Source organism: Marmota flaviventris, chromosome 15 (assembly GCF_047511675.1).
Source record: "Marmota flaviventris isolate mMarFla1 chromosome 15, mMarFla1.hap1, whole genome shotgun sequence".
Lineage (NCBI taxonomy): Eukaryota > Metazoa > Chordata > Mammalia > Rodentia > Sciuridae > Marmota > Marmota flaviventris.
Genome location: NC_092512.1, coordinates 70,465,641 through 70,487,888, shown reverse-complemented (window position 1 = coordinate 70,487,888; position 22,248 = coordinate 70,465,641). Strand labels below are relative to the sequence as shown.

Genomic DNA, 22,248 nt, shown 5'->3' with positions numbered 1-22,248 from the left:
ATGGACACAGAAAATTATCTATGCATAAAATAGCTTACCTGAGAATCTAATCAATTCGATTGAAAACATCTTACGACTCAAAATATTCAGGAAGGTGACACATTATAAAATACATATTCAAAAAAGTAAAGGCCAGAAATGAGGTCCTTTCAGCAAAATAGGAAGATGAATTTCAATTCAGTTGAAATGAGAATATCTTAACAATCAGAGCTGCCTAAAGATGGAATGCCCTGCCTCTAGAGATTAAGAACACTGCAGGTATGTTCAAATATAGTCTGGGGGAAAATGACTTTTAACAATTTGGTCCAGATATTAAATAAAGTCAATTATCTCACTAAATAGTCAAAAACAATTCCCAAATTACACTAATGATAAATTCATGCTGTTCATTTTTAAAATTTCAGAGTGTTAATATTTTTATTGATAAAATTATCACTTAGTTTTCAGCTTAGAAAGGCATTTCTCCTATTTTTACCATGTAATAACTATATCTTTAGAACATAATCTATAGCCAGGTTAAACTGGTCAGTTCTCATAAACTTTATACTAGAATGAAATTCTAGATGCTATGCCATTTTTTTATCTGGCCATTTCAAGGAAACAGAAGTCTGAGATTATAATATGATTATATGTCTCGAAGCCAAGATTTAAATTACTGACAGCTTTTAGGTTGAATAAGCCTAACATGTTATCCAATTTCTTCACATATTTTATTAAAACCAAAATTCAGTTAATTTTTTTTTAACAGTTTTCAGACAAAGAACAGACCTCTTTTGTATTTAAAGGTACAAACAGGAAACAATGTTCTCTTCATACAACTTCTGAAATTGTGACAAGGGTAATATATAGCAAATTCGAAAGTTATATTCTGGAAAGACCTTGACTTCTATATCATTTGGATCTGGAATGTTCCCAAAAGACTCATGGACTGAAGCCTGGTCCCAGTACAGCAATGTTCTGAAGTGGGGCTTTTGGGATCCTGAGGGCTCTTGGGATCCTGAGGGCTCTGATCTCATCAATGGATTAATCCACTAATGGGTTCATAATTGAGAGGACTATTAGGAGGTGGTAGAAACTGTAAAGTCTAGTGGGAGAAAGTAGGTCACTTAAGGACATACACTAAAATCAAGTCTCATCCCTGCCCCACTGGCTACTTCCTGGCTACCATGAGATAAGCTTGTCTGCTCTACCACACAGTCCCTGTCACACGATGTTCTACTTTACCAGGAGCCCACAGGGATAGGGCCAAGCAACTATGGACTAAAACTTCTGAAAGTAAATCTTTCCTCCTCCTTTAAGTTGTTTATCTCAGTTAGTCACAATAACAGAAAACTGACTAATTAAACCTCTGAAAAAACAAATATAAAATTTAGACCATTATCCTTATTTGAACAAAACACCTTCTCAGAAACTATACGGAAAGAACAAAGGAAAAAAATGGATCAATTCGAAGAAATTGAACTAAAATAGAAGGTAGTTTTGTGCTAGCTGAAGAAACAAGAAAATATAGGGGAAAAAATCACATATAAAATAGTATAAAAAGAGCTATGCTACAACAAAGTACTAATAAAGTGAAGCACAGTGGTACATGCCTGAAATCCCAGCAACTTGAGTGGCTGAGACAGGAGGACCACAAGTTCAAGGCCAGCCTTAGCAATTTATAAAGACCCTAAGCAACTGAGGACCCTGTATCAAAATAAAATAAAAAGAACTGAATATGTAGCTCAATAGTAAAGTGCCCCTGGTTTTAATCTCTAGTATCAAAAAAAATGCTAATAAAATATGAAAGCTTTTTACTAGCCAGGCACAGTGACATGAACCAAGAAGCAGAAGCAACAAGGTTGTAAATCCAACCCCAACCTGAGCAACCCGATGAGATCCCATTTCAAAATAAAAAAATTTTTAAAGGGTTGGGGAGCTCAGTGGCAGATCACTTGCCTAGCATCTAGAAGGCCCCAGTACCCCCAACAAACAAAAAAGCCTATTAACTAAAACCAAAGTTTCATTCATCAACTACAGAATTTATAGAAAACACACACCAAATAAGCTAATTAGCTTTACAGTTATACACAGAACTATACAATGTGTGTTAAATGATTAGCATGGTACCTATCATGAAATAAGCACTGGATAAACATTTTCTACTGTTATTAAAAGTAGTACTACTTACAATACTGAGTTCTCACTAAAAACCTTTTATACAACATTCTGCAAAAGACTAATCTATTGGAAATTTGTACATACCAAAAAGCATTCCTGCAAAAGGACTACAGATATCTCGATTAGTAGATTTGGATGGTTCATTATCTTGAGCACTACAACAGAAAGAAAAAAAAATTATTTGCAGGAAGCAAAATTTCAATAAAATGTAGGTATAAGTTACTAGCCTTTCCAAGTGCTAGAACAGTATAATATTTATATCTTTTTAAAGGTAAGGTAAAAATCATAAAATTTTATTTCTTTATATAGTGAGATTCCAAATTTTAAAGGTAAGGTAAAGTCATAACATTTCAATTATTTATATAGTGAGATTCCAAATGTATTTAGACTCATCCAGCTTCACTGGATTTACAGTTCAAAAAATAAAAATCTTTCTCATAATAAATTATCCACTCAGGAAAATAAGTACACATAAATAAGTCCTAAAAAAAGAAGAAGAAGAAACAGTATAACCAATAAACAACTTGGAAAAGATCACCCCTTTAAAAATAAAAATTAAAAAAAAAAAAAAAAAAAAACCTTCCTTGGAAGATAGGAAGAAGGAAAAAAACGGATAAATCCCTCAACAAAAACTTAATTAGAACCAAATAGTAGTCCATAGTAGTCCATTATTGCAAGTATTCTTTGTATATTATTACATATCCTCAAAAAAAATAGACACATTTCTTGACATATGACAATACTATTTTCTTTCTATACTATAGATTAGAACTATTTATTCTTATGTATGAACAGGAAAGCCACCAAAATGATAAAAACTATTAACAGTTTTTTTTCAACAAATATATAAGCACTAATCTTACAAAGTAAACATAAATATTATCTACTTTATAAGCTAAAAAAAAACAAAAATAAAGTTCTAAAAGAAAAATTTACATTGCAGGAATATCTTCACTATATTTCCAGTTAAAGTGCATTACCATAACTCCAGGATATCTATATTTTTTTAATTTTTTTATTTGTTTTAATTAGTTATACATGAAGTAGAATGCACTTTGATACATCATATATAATGAATATAATTTCTCATTCTTCTAGTTATACATGATGTAAAATCCCATTGGGCATATAGTTATAATATGTACCTAGGGTAATAGTTTCTGATTCATTCTACTATCCTTCCTACCCTCATAGGATATCTTGATTTTTAATCCACTAAATTATGTTTATTGCCCCCTTAATTATTTCATTCTTTATAATGATACAGACTCATTCTGAACACCTTGACAAGTTTTATAACCAAAACTTTGTTCTTCAAAATGATGCTATAAAAGTACTATATATTTTCATTTACGATTAGTTCTCACCCCCCCTTTTTTTTTCCTTCTCTTAATTTCTCTGTCACTAGCAAGGAAGGCTATTAACACTACTTTTTCAGTAACTCAGTTTTAGGCAAGTGCTTTTCATAGTGTACTGGCTCAAGGGCAGAATTTATAGCACATACTATACCTTTTACTTCCAGCAGATGAAATTCGTTTATTTGATTGTTCTGTGAAATCATCATCATTCTCCATAGAAGGCACGTTCCCTCCTCTGTTCCCATGCATCCTTAAAAACATATTAGCTTACAGAGTATATTCCACATACAGTGGGGCCTTTTATGTCTCTTTGAGTTTTAGCATTTTTTGTTGGAATCATTAAAGGGAACAAAGTATTAAAAACTTTGCTATAAACACATTCTAAAATTAATTCAAATAAGATTTGTTCTAAGTATAATCTTCTAAGTATAAACACTAAGGGAATTGGGTTATGGCTCAGTGATGGAGCATTTGCCAGGCATATGTGAGGCACTGGGTTTGATTCTCAGCTAAATAAATAAATAAATGTTTTTAAAAAATAACAAACACTAAGACTTTGGCGGGGGGGGGGGGGGTGGTAAATTTGTTTCGTGGATGTGTTTTAGGTTTCTTTGTTTGTTTTCAGTTCTAGGGATCAAACCCAGGGCCTCATGTATTCTAGACAAGTGCTCTCTACCACTAAGTCACATTCTCAGCCCCTAGTGTATTATACTCATTTCAATATAATATCTAGAAATTTTTTATTTCAAAATTACAATGTTGAGACATATTTTTAAAGTTAAATTCAGGTAATATACTAAGACTGTTGCAGGGAGTGGTTCTTTTTGTTCACTTTTGTTTGATTTTATTTTGTTTTCGGTACCAAGGATTCAACCCAGGGATGTTTTATGTGGCCACATTCCCATATCCCCAGCCCTTTTTATGTTTTATTTTGAGACAAGGTCTTGCTAAGTTGCTTAGGGCCTTCATAAACTGCTGAGGCTGACGCTGGACTTGCAACTTGTCTGCCTCAATCTCCCAAGCCACTGGGGATACAGGCATGCACCTAAGACTGGCTCTGAGGCGTTTTTTTTTTTTTAATCATTCACTTAAGTGAAATTGTGTGCCTTGTACATGCCAAACTCTTTTGGGCACTGGGATACATGGTCCCTGCACTCATAAAGATTATCGAAATTCAAAATGATATTGTTTTCTAATTCAAAATCATATCCTGGAAATTTGTTTACTGCACATACAAACCTTTTTAACTTGAAAATATAGTCACAGTCTTACCATTAAATTAACCCAAATATAGAAAAAGATGACATTTGCCAACAATGCAAACCATATTAAAAAATAAATGTTACCAAAAGCTGAATGGAAAATGTGAAGTGTGGGCTGAAATGATTAGTTCATGTTAGTTACAAGGTTCATAAACAAAAAGAAAGATTAGATTTTTTAAAATTTTCTTCTTTAAAACCTTTTTGGAAAATAACAATGAAAAAATGTTTTTTAATTAACTTTTTTTTCCATTTGGCAAACACTGATTTTTTTTTAATATTAATTTCTCATACCACAGAAAACAACATGACTTTTTACACCAACATTGACCAACCCCATGAAAACCAGTATTCGAGTTAACAAATCTTTCTCAACAGTACTGATAGAAGAAACATGGTTGTTTAAGTACTCAATATTTTAGATGAATTTCATTATCAGATTAATGAACCTGGTAATTTTTTGTTTTAAAAAAGGAACTTTTTATTCTCCATTGCATAAGCATATAAAAGTCTTTCTTTTGTTTCTATCACACAAGCCATTGTTAATATCACCTGCAAAGAAAAAACTATTAATATTTTAATCTTAATAACTTGACTTGGCATGATACATTTATGCTTTCCACTTTTCATCACATCTAAAACTGAATTCTTCACAGGCCCTTTTAAAAAAGAATTTCAAAATTACGTCAATTTACTTTAAAAAAAAAAAAAGCTGGTTTTAGCCAACCGAAAGCCTAGGTGCATCTCTTGAGCTCACACATCAGTTTAGGATCATTCCCTATTTCTGCTACTGAAATAAGAGATAAATATAAACTCAAATGCAAATTTATAATTAACAATGCCAGGTAACCAGATTTAGTTATATTAGATCTCTACAAATATACATGTGAAGAAGATCTAACAGTGCAAGTCTGAAACCGACGATTCTTAGAAAGCTTGGATTGTACAGGTGACCCTAGGCTAGAACCTGGAACATAAGAGTTTAAAAAGGGTTCTCACTACACCCAGAATGGCTCAATATTCCTAAACTATTTACACAAACAATATAGTTCATGCTGAAACACCTCTTTCCTTCAGGGAGTCTCAAATTTTAATACAGCTAGAAAAGCAGTAACTACATGACTCGCCCCAAACAAAACCCTGGGCAGCCCCAAATAAAAATCTTGGGTACTGAGTCTCAAATGGGTTTCCTGGTTGTCACAATTCAGTGCTGGAATAATGAAGCATTTCCTCTTTGACTTCACTGGGAAAGGACTTTTAGAAGCGCCTCTCTGGTTTCTTTCTGACTTTGTCAAAATGCACTTTTTCCCTTAGCTCATTTTTCCTTATATCCTTTGATGCAATAAATCATAACCATTAATATAACTATATACAAAGTCCCATCTTCTAGCAAATCACCAAACCTGGGAACCCAAAGTACAACACACAAAAGAAATTAATTGATATGATTAAAAGATTATCTATAACAATGAAAATTTTAACACAGAGAAATTAAGCTACAAATATCTTAAAGCATAATTTGTGATCCTAGAATTAAAGGTCACTTAGACATTCAAAACTTTGTTCAAAAATCACCCAAGAACTTGTGACTGACTTCCTGGACTTTCAGTTGTCTAAAGACAGTATTCAAATTTACAATTTTAACTTATTTTATTCCACTATATCCAAAGTATCCATATTAAAATGTGTTTTAAAGGCTCTTCATTATATACAAATAATAAAACAAGCATCATATGAGGTCATTTTCAAAGTTCACTCTAAATCTAAGAAATTTAACAATTTTATTTATGTATAAGATCAAAGTCTCTGCTAAAATCTAAAGTAAAACCCAGATTTCCCAGTGACCAGTTCATACAAAAAATGTCCTAAGGTGTACCTTCCAATGAAGGAAAAAAAATTCAGTAACAAGATTATAAAAGCCACCTGTCACTGATAATTTCAATAAAATCAATACAAAAGAAATGTTTAAGAATCCAAGAAAAAGAACAGAAATATACATTTCACTACAAAGACCATAATACTGGTTCCTCTTCAGATCATGAAAATCTTCTACCTTTTACTAAAAAGATCATAAAATCTTAAGGCAGCAACTTCATAAAATTATTGATATGACTGTGTTTAACTTTGTTAAATTAAGAAACAACTGCTGTTTACAACTAGAGATTGCATAAATATTTTAAAGTAACTAATGTATGATCTTAAGAAAAAACTTCAAGAGAACCTAAGCTGGGAAAACAAGTTATAGTTTAGAAAGTCAGCCACCTTATTTCCTATGAATATGTGTGTGTGTGTGTATGTGTGTGTGTGTGTGTGTGTGTTATATATAATTTTATGGAATTTCCTTCATTTACTAAGCTTCCTTTCAATAAAGTCTTCTCCAAGCTTCCATCTAATAAATTTAGAATTTAATCATTTTTAATCATCCCTATTAGTTCATTTTAACAAAGCTAATAGTGGTTTTACAACTTATTTTAGAAACCTTCCTGAGACAAATGAAGTTTTCTCTGAAGAAAGGAACTAATGAGATTCAGCAATGGTTTTTCTATTGCTCTCTCTATTCAATCCTCTCATGGGTAAGGGGTTACTTCTTAATGATAATATCCAAGAATACACTCTCTTAATGCCTAAGAACACCCTGATTTCAAATCGAAGTCCAGAGATTCCGTTTAGGTCTTGTGTGCCTCTGAGAAGTTCTTTTGGTTTAGCTGAGCTTTAGAGTTAATACCAAATTAAAACTATACCTATGACCCAGAAGGAATCTATCTAGTCTGTGGCTTTAAACATACAAGTTAACTTACTACTTCCCAAATCCATGGGCTTTTGTTAAAAAGAAAGACCTCATAAAAGAAAATATTTGCTTCCTTTGACATTCAAGTCAGAATATGATTAAGGGAATAAAAGAACTGCAAAATAACTTCATTGTAAGTTAATGACAAATGCTACACCTTGTGACATCTGCATATCTAAATCCAAAGTTAGGCAAACATATGGCAAGTTTTCAGTATTAAGACAAATATGACAATAAGACTTCTTTGTAGTAGTTAAGAAATTACAGTCTCACAAAAACAAACTGAAAAGCATCTGAAAATCTGATTTTAAAAAAGCCATTTCACTTATATGAATGATAAATATTTGATGAAAAAATACAGCATATGAACATTAAAGGAATAAATTATATTCCATTTATGTTAAGGTATCCTTTTTACCCACATTTTAACATCATAAATTGGGATGGCCTAGTTTTAAGTCAAGTTATTGAAGACAGAAGTTATTTTACTCCTGCCAGTCATTTAGAGACACTATCAATCAAGAAAACTTTGCATTCTTGCCTTGGGTTTTTTTGTAGGTTGTTTTTTTGTTTTGTTTTGTTTTGTTTGTTTGACACCACTGGCAGTATAAATTCAGACTATGAACCTGAATCAGCAATCGTCTACAATTCAAATTCTCAGGGAAGATTTTGGTAATTTACTCCCTCCATTCAGTGCCAAGAAACACAGAAGTTCCTTTATGACCCTTTCTTTGAGAATGTCTATTTCCCATTTTTTACTTTAAGGACACAGCCTATCAGTGTTCCAGCTTTGCAACGGGGTCTCCATCTTGGTTTTTTTTTTTTTTCACCCATCTTAGTGGCACAAAAAAAATTGTGCTTCATAAAACTTAAAATTAATCAAATATAGTAAATCAAATTAAACTCCTTCTCCCTAACATAATGATAAAAAGTAACAATGACTTTAAACAAATAAAGAAAATAAAAATGAAGATATAAATACCTGTTATTTGTATACACTCTCAAAGGTCTTCTATCAAAATCACTTTCATATCTAAACCTCTCATCCATTTCTTCACTTATTTCAGGATCTTGGTCTGGTATGTGATAATGTCTATCAAAAACACAATCCTCATTAAACCTGCGAAATCTTCTTTCTGGAATGCCAATCTTGCTACCAAACCTTTGATGTTTTGTATTAGAAATGTCCACTTCATCAGTAGTTTTTTTAATAATTCTTCTATTCCTTAATTCAATTTCATCATCTAATTGTCGGTATCTGTCCTCCTCTAGTCTTCTCTGGTTTAGAAGCTCTTCATATGCCTCTGAAGTTAAATTCTCTCTCTTAGTACCCTCTGAATTTGTGCTAGATATTTGTATTTGTGGAGGTAAATCAGGTTTAACTTGACTAGTAGAATTTTTATTTCTTTGATTCTTAGGCTGTTTAATTAGAAAAGAAAAAAGAAACAAATCTTAATGTGATACTGTTACTTTAAAGGTAACTAAAGTCACTATAGTACTTAGTCTATCATCTCAACTCAGACATTTAATAGCCCATAATAAATATCTTTCCTTTTGGAGATAAAAAGAACATCAAGGAAATTTTACAATAAAAATTAAGTATCAATGGAAAGGCAACACTAACACTATAAAAACAGAAAATAAACTAAATGCAAATTGCTATCCCAAAAGATATCAGACATATTTTGGTACTTAAATGTTACATACTAATTAAATCCTTTCTCAACACAAAGATCATAGAAGGTGGTAAAACTTAGCCTTAATAACATCATTCTAAAATTTGGAAGAAAGAAAAATGTTTAGAGAGCTAGAAATTGTCAATTTAAAAAAAAAAAACCTTAATAAACAAAAATCTCTTAGCAAAACTGATCTCTAAAATTAAATCTCACCAATGAGGTAATTTTAAAAAGTAGGAAAAGTTTTTCAATGAGATAAAGCAGTTTTCAAAACTAAATGTTTAAATATTCTGTATCTGGCTTCATTTGGCTTAATTTTTCAAATGTTTAGATAAAAACTAATTGACATATCTAAAACATAGAAAGCTTTTCAAGTAACTACCAAATATTCAGCCTGTGGTAATAAAATTTTACTTTAAAAGCAAACCTACCTCAGTATGCTTTTCTAACTGTTTGAACTTTTCAATCGATTCTTCCTTATCCCTGAGAAATTGATTGTATTCTTTGTTGCGTTCAAGTTTCAATCTTTCCTTAAATTAGAAATCAAAAGGCAATATTAACTTTAACTTCAGAAAGAAGAATCTTAATGTCAAATAGAATTATACAAATCAGAGCCTTTATCCAAAATCAAGTTTTACTAATAATTTCAAAAACAGAAAGTCACTGCAAGGAAGAGGAGAAGCAGAAAAAGTTATGACCATCATTGCAGCTCCCCAAGTTTCTCTTGCCACTTACAAATGGCTACATGTTTTGGTCCAATAGCACATGAGTTCTTTAAGAGAACAGATCTGCTGTAGTTATGAAACATCTCCACTTATATTTCAGTACTTACAGAGACTGGATGATATTTCCAAAGAGATATGCCCCATAAGTCCTTAGACTTCATGTTTATTTATCAAAAAGCAAGCTTAGCCATATCAGGGTCATTCTGCCAAAAGCATTCATATCCCCTAATCCATCCGTGAAACACCTATGGTTAACCATTTCCTTCATAAGGTTGAAAATTGGCTCTTATTATCTTTTAAACAAACAAAAAGATTACACAGATACTAAATTACTATAATGGACATGTTCTGTTGAAACACAAATATATTACACCAAGAAATTATCTTGAGTGTTAAAGAACACAGGTCTGTCTTTTGAAACGTCTGTCCATTTTGTCTTTTTTTTAATACCTTTATTTTATTGTTTATTTATTTTTACATAATGCTGAGGATCGAACCCAAGTGCTTCACTGAGCTATAACCCCAGGCTCCCACTTTGTCTTAAAGATTATGTCTACCTTGGGAATTGAGTCTGTACAAGAGGTATAGAGTGCTTTATCATTATCAACTCTTAAAAAATATGGACATGTTGTTGGAGAATGACTGAAATACACACTCAAATAGCTCCTACCCTCATGCCTATAGGCTCTCATTTCACTGCTGTCACATAGCACCAACTTTGTAGATTAGAAACCAATAAAAAATAAATAAATTCTGAATATTCAATTAAGTATAATCAAATAAGAAAAAAATCAACATATTAAAGAAATGTATCACATTATATGGTTATAAATGTAATGATCAAAACACTTTTTTAAACAGCACAATTGGAGACTTCATATTTTTTTAAAAGAAATACACTCAAATTTGAAAAAATTATGTGATCATCTGTTTGCACATAACTTAGGAGTGTGTCATCTCATGCTTCTGATGCCTCAAAAAATTGCTACCCATAGTAACTACTCCTACCCACCTACCTTAGCAGATAACCTCTCACCAATAGGAAGAGAAACTCCCAGAGTAGATGGATCTGTTTCACACGTAGATAGAAAATTTTTCTGTATATATACACATTAAAAAAATATATTACCCAATTGCCTTTTTATATGTTATAAAAGTCTTTATATTCTACATTCTAAATACTCATATTATGCAGAGCAAAAGAATGAAATGGAGATGAAAACAGAAACTACAATCTATAGAGTCCATACCAAAAGTTATTGGAAAAAAAGAATTTTCTTCCAATCACAAATCCCTAAAAAATAGAATCTGCACTTAATTTTCATTTACACTTATAACTATTGATTAGTAAGGGTTGAAAGCATAAAAAAGAAGATTTTTCCAATTTATATTATTCTAAGCATATATTCTTCATTCTCAGTGCTCTACTGTTCTTTTGTACTTAAGGAAAGTTTTAAACTTCCTCACAAATATCCTAATGCATGTTCACAATGTTTTTTTTTTCCTATGTTCCTCAAATTGATAAAAAAAAAAAAAAGCTCTACTCAATCGACAAAATATAAAAACTATGAATGCTGTTTCTTTATGTGTCCCTACATTCATGTTCATTAAGCATTTAAGTGAGGTAGTGTAGTAGAGCATTAGACTGGGTGGCAAAAGACCTAGACTCTACAACTAGCCTCAACACTTATTAGCTGTGTAACACTGAGCAAGTCAGCTAACTTCTCTGACAGATTTCTTCCATAAATGAGAATGGCACCTGCCCTGCCTATCTACCAAAGCTGGTATAAGTATCCAGCAGGCTACAAAATGTAAAATCTCTGTGAACATTATAAAGCAAATACAAGCAATAGTAAAAACTGTACACAATCCCCAACTTACTGGTACTTCTATTTGGTATTCCAGGTGAAATAAGTTACTTAACTCCTCAGTTTCTTCATAGGTAAAATGGGGATAATATCCTCTACATCACCAGGTTATGAAGATTAAATCAATCAAGGCTTATTAGCATGCCTTTTATTTATTCTTTAAATAATATCTACCAACTAATGCTTTCCAGGTACTATGTTAGACAAAATGTACAAAATGTACTATGTTAATTCTATGTTCTCTCTACTCAAGAGATTTTACAGTTAACTGGAAAACAGACATTTAAATAATTACAATATGCATGGATACAATAGCATTATATTCAAAATATTATGGGAACAGAGTGTTAGTAAAACAAAGTGATTAATGAAGTTTCATTAGATATGAATTCACAAATGTGCAGTGCTATAAAAGTTCACTTGAATGTGGACTGTACAAAACTTTTTTGTCAAAGGAAACAAGACACCCAAGCAGACCCTTAAGTCAGTTTACCTCCTATATACCAAAACACTATAAACCTAATCATTCATAAATGCACAAAAACAAAAACAACATGTTCTGAATTCTCAGGCTGGAAAGACAGATATAAATCCTCACTCCTGAGCCAGGCCTATAATCCCAGAAACTTCAGAGGCTGAGGCAGGAGGTCAGCAAGAAAAGAGGATTGTGAGGTAGGAGGATCATGGGGCAGGAGGATTGCAAGGTCAAGGCCAGCCTCAGCAATTTAGACAGACACTCAGAAACTTAGCAAGACTCTATCTCAAGATAAAAAAAAAATAAAAAGGACTGGGGATATAGCTCATTGAAAAGCACCCCTGGGTTCAATTCCTATTACAAAAGAAAAAAAACCTCACTCCTTCACTGGGCAATTCCTTATTCTCAACCTTTCAACACAAGTCTAGAATGTTTGTAATTTTCAATAAAATGAAAAATAAATAAGGACAACATAGTTTTTCAAAAGGCTGAATTTTAGTCATTCCTCGTTCATTTGGTAAACAGTGAGTGCCTACTATGTGCCCAAATTCTGATACATTTGGGAATTTGGGAGGCATCAATACACTAAATGGTCATACTTGCTGTAATCAAAAGAATTTTTTTTTAAATTTTTTAAAGCCACATATAGCACAGCCATCTAGGAAGTGAGAATGAGAAGAATAGAAATGAGGTCCCTTTTGGACAGCCTGGGACCTGAAAGAGATGCATCATGCTAAGGAATTTGATGGTTTTTTTTCTGAAGTCAGTGAAGAGACACTGATATATTTAAATCAGTTAAGAATAGGATCGTTCTGAAAGGCTGCGTGTATACAGTGGTAGAGCACTTGCCTAGCACATGTGAAGCACTGGGTTAAATCCTCAGTACCATGTGAAACATAAATAAAATAAAAGCATTATATCCATCTAAACTACAAAAAATTTTAAAAAAAAGATCATTCTGGAAAGTAGTATAGAGAATGGACTGAGAATTAGTGCAACGTGATCAAGTTAAAAAGCTACTCAGATATATGTATATGATGTTGAGTCTTTTGACTTTACTAAAGGTGCTGAATAGCATTAAATTCACTATTTTCCTTTCCTATTTTACTTGTGAAAATAATAATGCACTAAGGGTGGGTGGATGGTCTATTTGCATTCACCATTTATAATGGACAGAAGGTTTTTGTAAGTATGTATTGGGTAATCGATACATGTTTATTTTTAGCATCGTGTTATTGCCTCTGATGTTTTTAAATAAATGACTATCTGGAGGAAGAACTCCAAAAAAAAAATTAAAAAGCTATACAGCCAGGCACAATGGCACACACCTATAATCCCAGGCTGAGGCAGGAGGATTGCAAATTCAAAGCCAGCCTCAGCAAAAGGGAGGTGCTAAGCAACTCAGTGAGACCCTGTCTCTAAAGAAAATACAAAATAGGGCTGGGGATGTGGCTCAGTAGTTGATTGCTCCTAAGTTCAATTCCTGTTACCCACCCCCCCAAAAAAAAAAAGAAGCTATAGAGTAGTAATTTAAGCAATGAGAGTCTCTAACAGAGAACTAACTGTCCTACAACACAGTTATCATACTTTTCACAGGCTACTTCCTACCACATATAAGTTAAAAATCTACTGCCTTCCAATCTGATCCTATCTATCTACATCATTATTTCTTTCTACCCTGAAAAAGAATCATGCTCTGATCCATTCAAACTAGTAAATCTAGTATGTCTCAATCATACAAACCTAAGTTTATCCTCAAGTCCTTCTTCCTTCTATATTTAATGTCAAAAAAGCTTTCTCTCCTTGATTCTCTCTTTTGATTGTCCAAATTCAATCTACCCTGTAATGCCTTACAAAATAACATCTCCCACTATCACTTTCTGAATTTTATGAATGTTCTTGCCTTTTAGACTTAAAACCCCTTGAAGACATCTTCATAATCAACAATTTAAAAACGTTAGCTGAGTGGTAAACAAATGTGTGAGATTCTCTTTAAAAATAGTTTTGAAAAACAATAAAACTGCTTCTCTTTGTTCTCCAATATAAATTTACAAATGCAATCCAGTTTTGGGCACAAAAATATCAAGCAATTCAAATCCTGATAATACAAAGTTCAAAACATTTTCAAATATCTTGACTATTCTATTAATCTTACCATAATTATCATAATTTAGTCAACAAAAACTAACATGCTGAAAACAAATGAACTTTCAATAGCTGCAGAATATTATAAAGGAAGCATAAGAAAATAAAACAAATGCCAAGCATGAATCAAAACTAATGATTATATTAATGAGAAATTTTGATATGTAGACTGTCATTTTGCAAAGCTAAAACCAAAGATACAAAATGGTACCATTCAAAAGACTTGAAATGACAAATGAAGCTGTTTCTCTAATTGGTTTGAATCATATCAATGCAGATGATTGCAAGCTACTATATCTTTAAAAACACAAAACTAAAAGAAAATATTTTGCAGGTAACCCTACCTTTCTTTTTGCTTGTGTAATTCCCTAAAGTCAAGAGAAACAAACCATTGATAAATTGTATTCAAAGTCCATTCTCTCCATATGCAAATTATAATAAATAAGAGATCACTAGTACATTTGAAGCAAACATTATAAAGCAGTGGAAAAACCAAATAATATATTAGGATGACAAGAAACATCATGATCGTTTAAAATATTTTTATAACCTAAAAAGTAAATTGCATTCTAAAACTGAATGAAAATTTAATAATTTTAAAAATAGACCTAAAATAAGATTTTTGCTAAATGAATCATTAGATTCATTTAGCAAATACTGAGGATCTAACCCAGTGCTTCACATGTGCTAGGCAAGTGCTCTACCACTGAGCTATACACGCAAGCTTTCAGAATGATCCTATTCTTAACCAATTTAAATATATCAGTGTCTCTTCACTGACTTCAGGAAAAAAAAAAAAAAGCATGGATTTTAGCAGTTAATAAGTAGGTTAAATCAAATGTTATAAGCTTGCCAGGTGCAGTGGTGCACACCATAATCCCAGTAGCTTTGGGGGCTGAGACAGGAGAATCGCAAGTTCAAAACGAGCCTCAGCAAAAACAAGGTACTTAGCAACTCAGTGAGACCCTGACTCTAAATAAAATACAAAACAGGGCTAGGGATGTATGGCTCAGTGGTTGAGTGTCCCTGAGTTCAATCCCCAGCATCCAAAAAAAAAAAATGTCATAAACTTAGCTCATAGAAAAATAATTAGCAGGGCTGGGATTGTGGCTCAGCAGTAGAGCGCTTGCTTAGCAAGTGCGGGGTGCCAAGTTCATTCCTCAGCATCACATAAAAATAAAATAAAGGTATTGTGTCCAGCTACAACTAAAACAAAATATTTTTTAAAAAAGAAAGAAAGAAAGAAAAATAATTAGCAACTAGAATTCCATATATCATTTTAATACATAGTTAGGGGGAAGTAAAGGCTTGGGAAAGCATAATTAGGCTCCTTTAAACACTGATTACTTTACAGAAAACATGACCAACCAAAGTCTAACAATTTTATAAAATTAGAACCCACTGAACTACTCCAAAGTTCAGAGTCTGATGCTTACTGCTTCCCCAACTCCAGGTGCTGGGGATCAAACACAGGAACTCACACATGCTAAGCACAAACTTTCCCAATGAGCTATACCCCTTAGGAAAAGCCTATATTATTCCATGGCATGAGTGCTAAGCATCATTTTTCTACCAAAGTCATCTCCCCCAACTTTAACTATATTACCTTACTAGAGACCACTGAAAAACAATGCACATAACTAAACTATACAAAAACAAAATTTAAAAGACAAATTCTGAAGAATAAGATCCAATTCATTAATGAAACTCATTACCTGAGTAAGATAGCGTTTATAATCTTGCCGCAATTCTTCTTTTAATTTATGTTTCTTCCGTTCATAGTCTTCCCCAAGTGGTAAACTTAATCCATAATCAATTCCTAGAAAGAAAACAATTTATTACGCAATATAGTTCATTTTTAGACATATTCAATAATGTTTACCTCATGTATCAAAGCTAAGTAAGAAAGAATATAGTTACGTTGATGCTGAGAATAGGATCAGGAAAAGTTTACATAAAATGTTTCAATGGGTAATACATAAACATAATGAAAAATATCATTCCTACGGACCTTCATTTGCCCTCAAAAACCAATGTTATGTTTCTTCTGTCTTCTTTTAGAGATTTTTCTATGCATCTACAAAAAAAATACTTTTATATTACTGCATATATATTTATGTATGTGTGTTATATTTACTTTTCCTGTTCAGACAAATGGTCCTGCATAGTTAAGCATATTGCTTTTTCAAGGACAGCAAAATTAAAACAAAGAAAAACTAATTACCTTCACCTCTTCACTCAATTTTACTTTAACTTTTATAGAAAAAAATACCTACAACAATTTTAATGTGTCTGTTTCTCAGTCTAGGAAGATTAATAATTTGTTTAGCAAACAAGAATATCTTTGTTATAACTTGTTTTCTGAGAAAAAAATTACTAGGACCAGGTAGGTATTGCTTAGGATGAAGTTTCAAATAAAATTCTGAAGTTAAGCCACCAGTTCTGACTTCACATAATTTTTTATTGTGGTAAAAATTACATAATATGAAATTTACCATTTTAATAATCTCCAAATCATCAAAAAGAAATGGGATGATAAAAAAAATGGATGTTGGTTGTAGCTCAATGGTAGAGTGCTTGCCTATAGCACCCGTGAGGCACTATGTTCAATCCCCGGCACCAAATAAAAAAATAAACAAGTAAAATAAAGGTATTGTGTCAATCTACAAATAAAAATATATGTATTCTTAAAAACTAGATGTTAATTTTTGAAAAAAACCTTCATTTTGAGTAGAGTTCCTCTTCATAAAATTCAAAAATTAAATTACATGTTGGGATAATGACAAAGGTGATTAATGTACAACTTGTAAACATACTAAAAACCACCTGTTTGTATACTTTATGGTAAACTTTATGATATGTGAATTATATCTCAATAGAGATGTTAAAAAATCACGTTTTTCAAACAGTGAATAGTAAAATACTATGTCAAGAACCACAGATATCAAATGAGTATTCAGATTTCTTTTTTTTTTAAGAGAAAGAGAGAATTTTTTAATATTTATTTTTCAGTTCTCGGTGGGCACAACATCTTTATTTTATTTTTATGTGGTGCTGAGGATCGAACCCAGCACCCCGCGCATGCCAGGCGAGCGCGTTACCGCTTGAGCCACATCCCCAGCCCCGAGTATTCAGATTTCTAAAGCTTCTACCCCTTTATTAGCACCCATATATAAATATACTATTATAGTATTTAAAAATTATCATTTCTTAACATACTAAAAAATTTATAGTACTACAAGCACTATAGATGAAATAAATGATTGCAATTTATAAACTCCTACAAAAATCACCATTTTTGTGCCTTATTCTCATAATGCAGCTAAATAATCAAGCATATGTCATATCACTGCTTTATTACATCACTGAAAAACTTGGGTTGGGGAAGGTCAAAGTAGTATAAGCATAAATAGATGTCTATTAAATTTTACTGAATACAAAATTCTACTCCCCACTATAAGCACTCTAGAATTCTCTGGATAAATACTTCTGGCCTGTTTAACTCCTTGGTGATAAGTTTAATAGAGGATTCCATGCTCCCAACTCTTCAAGAATCTAAAGAATCTTATAAGAATCTAAAGCATTTTATATGCTTGTGATTTTATATCATGTTAGAAAAAAACTCTTTGCTCACAAAGGAATCTAAACCTTTTTTAAAATACAGAAGTTAAGCCTGAGGAGAGAAGACATTTTGAGTCTCACATTCAGAATGGAGTATCACGTGACATTAAACTAAGATTCACAAAGGTAAGGCCCATGCTTTACTCAATTTTATAATGCCAGGCACACAATTTGTGCCCAAGAAATGTTTATCAAATCAATGTCTTTTCAATCCATCAGCAAAGGGAGGTAGTACCCTAAAGAAAAACTAATCAAAGAAGAAAATCAAGTCAAGCAAATAACAAAAAAAAAAATATATATGGCTGGGAATACAAATCATGTCTCAATAGTAACCCTGAATGTTAATGACTTAAACTCACCAATCAAAAGACATAGGCTAGCAAATTGGATTAAAAAAAAAAAAAAAGACCCAATAATATGCTGACTCCAGGAGACTCATCTGATAGGAAAAGACATACACAGCTTGAAGGTGAAAGGTTAGGAGAAAATCATACCACTCAACATGGACTGCAGAAGCAAGCAGGGGTTTCCATCCTCATATCAAATAAAGTAGACTTCAAGCCAAAGTTAATCAAAAGGGATAAAGATGGACATTACATACTGCTCAAGGGAACCATACACCAACAAGACATAACAATCAAAAATATATATGCCCCAAACAATGGTTCAGCTATGTTCAAACAAATTCTTCCCAAGTTCAAGAGTCAAACTGATCAGAACACAATAATCTCCAGCGACTTTAACACACCTCTCTCACCACTGGATAGATCTTCGAAACAAAAGTTGAATAAAGAAACTATAGAATTCAATAATACAATCAATAACTTAGACTTAACTGACATATATAGAATATTTCAACCTGCATCAAGCGGATATACTTCTCAGTAACACATGGATCCTTTTCTAAAATATACCATATACTATGCCACAAAGCAACTCTTAGCAAATACAAAAAAGTAGAGATCTACCATGCATTTTATCAGATCATAATGGAATGAAATTGGAAATCAATGTCAAAATAAAAATTACTCCAACACCTGGAGACTAAACAATATGCTACTGAATGAACAATGGGTTGCAGAAGACATCAAAGAGGAGATTAAAAGATTCTTAGACATAAATGAGAACACAGACACAATATATCTAAATTTCTGGGACACTAAGAGCAAAGTTCATTGCATGGAGTACATTCCTTAAAAGAAGAAAAAGTCAACAAATAAATGACCTCACTTTACATCTCAAAGCCCTAGAAAAAGAAGAACAAATCAACAACAAAAAGCAGTAGAAGGCAAGAAATAATTAAAATTACAGCTGAAATCAATGAAATCGAAATAAAAGAAACAATTGAAAAATTGACAAAACTAAAAGTTGGTTCTTTGAAAAAATAAATAAAATTGACAGACCCTTAGCTACTCAAATTACCAGCATATGTGATGAAAAAGGTAATATCACAACAGACACTACAGAAATACAAAGATAATTAGAAATTATTTTGAAAACTTATACTCCAATAAAATAAAAGACTGAAGGAAATGACAAATTTCTTAAGTCATATGACTTGTCCAGATTGAATAAGGAAGATATACACAATTTAAACAGACCAATATCAAGTGATAAAATAGAAGAAGCCTACAAACCAAGAAAAGCCCAGGACCGGACAGATACACAGCTAAGTTCTACAAGACCTTTAAAGAAGAATTAATACCAATACTCTTCAATTTATTTCAGTAAATAGAAAAAGAGACAGCACTTACAAACTCATTCTATGAGGTCAATATCACCCTGATTCCAAAACCAGGCAAAGACACATCAAAGAAAGAAAACTTTAGACCAAAATCTTTAATGAACATAGATGCAAAAATTCTCAATAAAATTCTGGCAAATCAAATACAAAAACATATCAAAAAGATCGTGCAGCATTATCAAGTGGGATTCATCCCAGGGATACAAGGTTGGTTCAACATACGGAAATCAATAAATGTAATTCATTACATCAATAGACTCAAAGATAAGAATCATATCATCATCTCAATAGACACAGAAAAAGCATTTGACAAAATACAGCACCCCTTCATGTTCAAAACACTAGAAAAACTAGGGATAACAAGAACATATCTCAACATCATAAAGGCTATTCTATGGTAAGCCCCAGACCAACATCATTCTAATGGAGAAAAATTGAAGGCATTCCCTCTAAAAACTGGAACAAGACAGGGATGCCTTCTTTCACCACTTCTATTTAACATAGTTCTTGAAACACTGGCCAGAGCAATTAGACAAATGAAGCAAATTAAAGGGATACACATGGAAAAAGAAGAACTTAAATTGGCACTATTTGCTGATGATATGATTCTATACCTGGAAGACCCAAAAAGCTCCACCAGAAAACTTCTAGAACTAGTAAGAGAATTCAGCAAAGTAGCAGGTTATAAAATCAACACCAATAAATCAAAGGCATTTCTGTATATCAGTGACAAATCCTCAGAAAGGGAAATGAGGAAAACTATACCATTCTCAACAGCTTCCAAAAAAATAAAATAATTGGGAATCAACAAAAGAGATGAAAGATCTATACAATGAAAACTACAGAACCCTAAAGAAAGAAATAAAAGAAAACCTTAGAAGATAGAAAGATCTACCTTGCTCTTGGATACACAAACTATCAAAATGACCATACTTCCAAAAGCACTATACAGATTTAATGCAATTCCGATCAAAATCCCAATGGCATTCCTCAGAGAAATAGAAAAAGCAATCATGAAATTCATCTGGAAAAATAAGAGACCCAGAATAGCTAAAGCAATCCTTAGCAGGAAGAGTGAAGCAGGTGGCATCACTGTACCAGACCTTAAACTGTATTACAGAGCAATAGTAACAAAAACAGCATGGTATTGGCACCAAAACAGACTGGTAGACCAATGGTACAGAATAGAGGACATAGAGACTGACCCACAAAATTACAATTATATTAGACAAAGGTACCAAAAACATGCATTGGAGAAAAGATAGCATCTTCAACAAATAATGCTGGGAAAACTGGAAATCTATATGCAATAAAATGAAATTAAACCCCTATCTCTCACCATGCACAAAACTCAACTCAAAGTGGATCAAGGACCTAGGAATTAAACCAGAGACTCTCAATCTAATAGAAGAAAAAATAGGCCCTAATCTTCATCATGTGGGATTAGGCCCCAACTTCCTTAATAAGACTCATTTGGCACAAGAATTAAAATCAAGAGTCGATAAATGGGATGGACTCAAACTAAAAAGTCTCTTCTCAGCAAAAGAAACAATCTGTGAGGTGAATAGAGAGCCTACATCTTGGGAACAAAACTTTATCCCCCACACATTAGATAGAGCACTAATCTCTAGGGTATATAAAGAATTCAAAAAGCTAAACATCAAAAAAACAAAAAACCCAATCAATAAATGGGACAAGGACATGAACAGACACTTCTCAGAAGAGGATATTCAATCAATCAACAAATTATGAAAAAACGTTCATCATCTCTAACAATTAGAGAAATGCAAATCAAAACTACTCTAAGATACCATCTCACTCCAGTCAGAATGGCAGCTATTATGAAGAAAAACAATAAGTGTTGGTGAGGATGTGGGGGAAAAGGTACATTCATACACTGCTGGTGGGACTGCAAATTGGTGCAGCCAATATGGAAAGCAGTATGGAGATTCCTTGGAAAACTTGGAATGGACCACCATTTGATTCAGCTATCCTTCTCCTGGGTCTATACCCAAAGGACTTAAAAACAGCATACTACAGGGACACAGCCACATCAATGTTTATAGCAGCACGATTCACAATAGCTAAACTGTGGAACCAACCTAGATGCCCTTCAGGAGGTGAATGGATTAAAAAAATGTGGCATATATACACAATGGACTATTACTCAGCAATAAAAGAGAATAAAATCACAGCATTTGCAGGTAAATAGATGGAGTTAGAGAAGATAATACTAAGTGAAGTTAGCCAATCCCAAAAAAACAAATGGCAAATGTTTTCTCTGATATAAGATGATTGACTCATAGTGGGATAGGGAGAAGGAAGCATGGGAGGAATGGATGAACTCTAGATAGGGCAGAGGGGTGGGAGGGGAAGGGAGAGGACAGGGGGTTAGCAATGATGGTGGAATATGATGGACATCATTATCC

At 32.5% G+C, this 22,248-nt stretch overlaps 1 protein-coding gene across 8 annotated transcripts in view; it reads right to left on the bottom strand.

Annotated features, from left to right (window-relative positions):
- Window positions 1-22,248, bottom strand: part of Cspp1 (centrosome and spindle pole associated protein 1) — a 124,049-nt gene that overhangs the window by 74,082 nt on the left and 27,719 nt on the right. For 4 of the 8 annotated variants that reach the window (XM_071602340.1, XM_071602341.1, XM_071602342.1 and 1 more), the window contains 7 exons: window positions 16,170-16,273; window positions 14,799-14,822; window positions 10,983-11,063; window positions 9,673-9,771; window positions 8,548-8,984; window positions 3,670-3,768; window positions 2,245-2,315 (listed from right to left, as the gene is read on the bottom strand). In XM_071602340.1, coding sequence (XP_071458441.1) covers window positions 2,245-2,315; window positions 3,670-3,768; window positions 8,548-8,984; window positions 9,673-9,771; window positions 10,983-11,063; window positions 14,799-14,822; window positions 16,170-16,273 — 915 coding nt within the window. The remainder of the gene's footprint in view (window positions 1-2,244; window positions 2,316-3,669; window positions 3,769-8,547; window positions 8,985-9,672; window positions 9,772-10,982; window positions 11,064-14,798; window positions 14,823-16,169; window positions 16,274-22,248) is intronic. The other 4 variants (XM_071602343.1, XM_071602346.1, XM_071602344.1 and 1 more) reach the window with 4 other exon arrangements.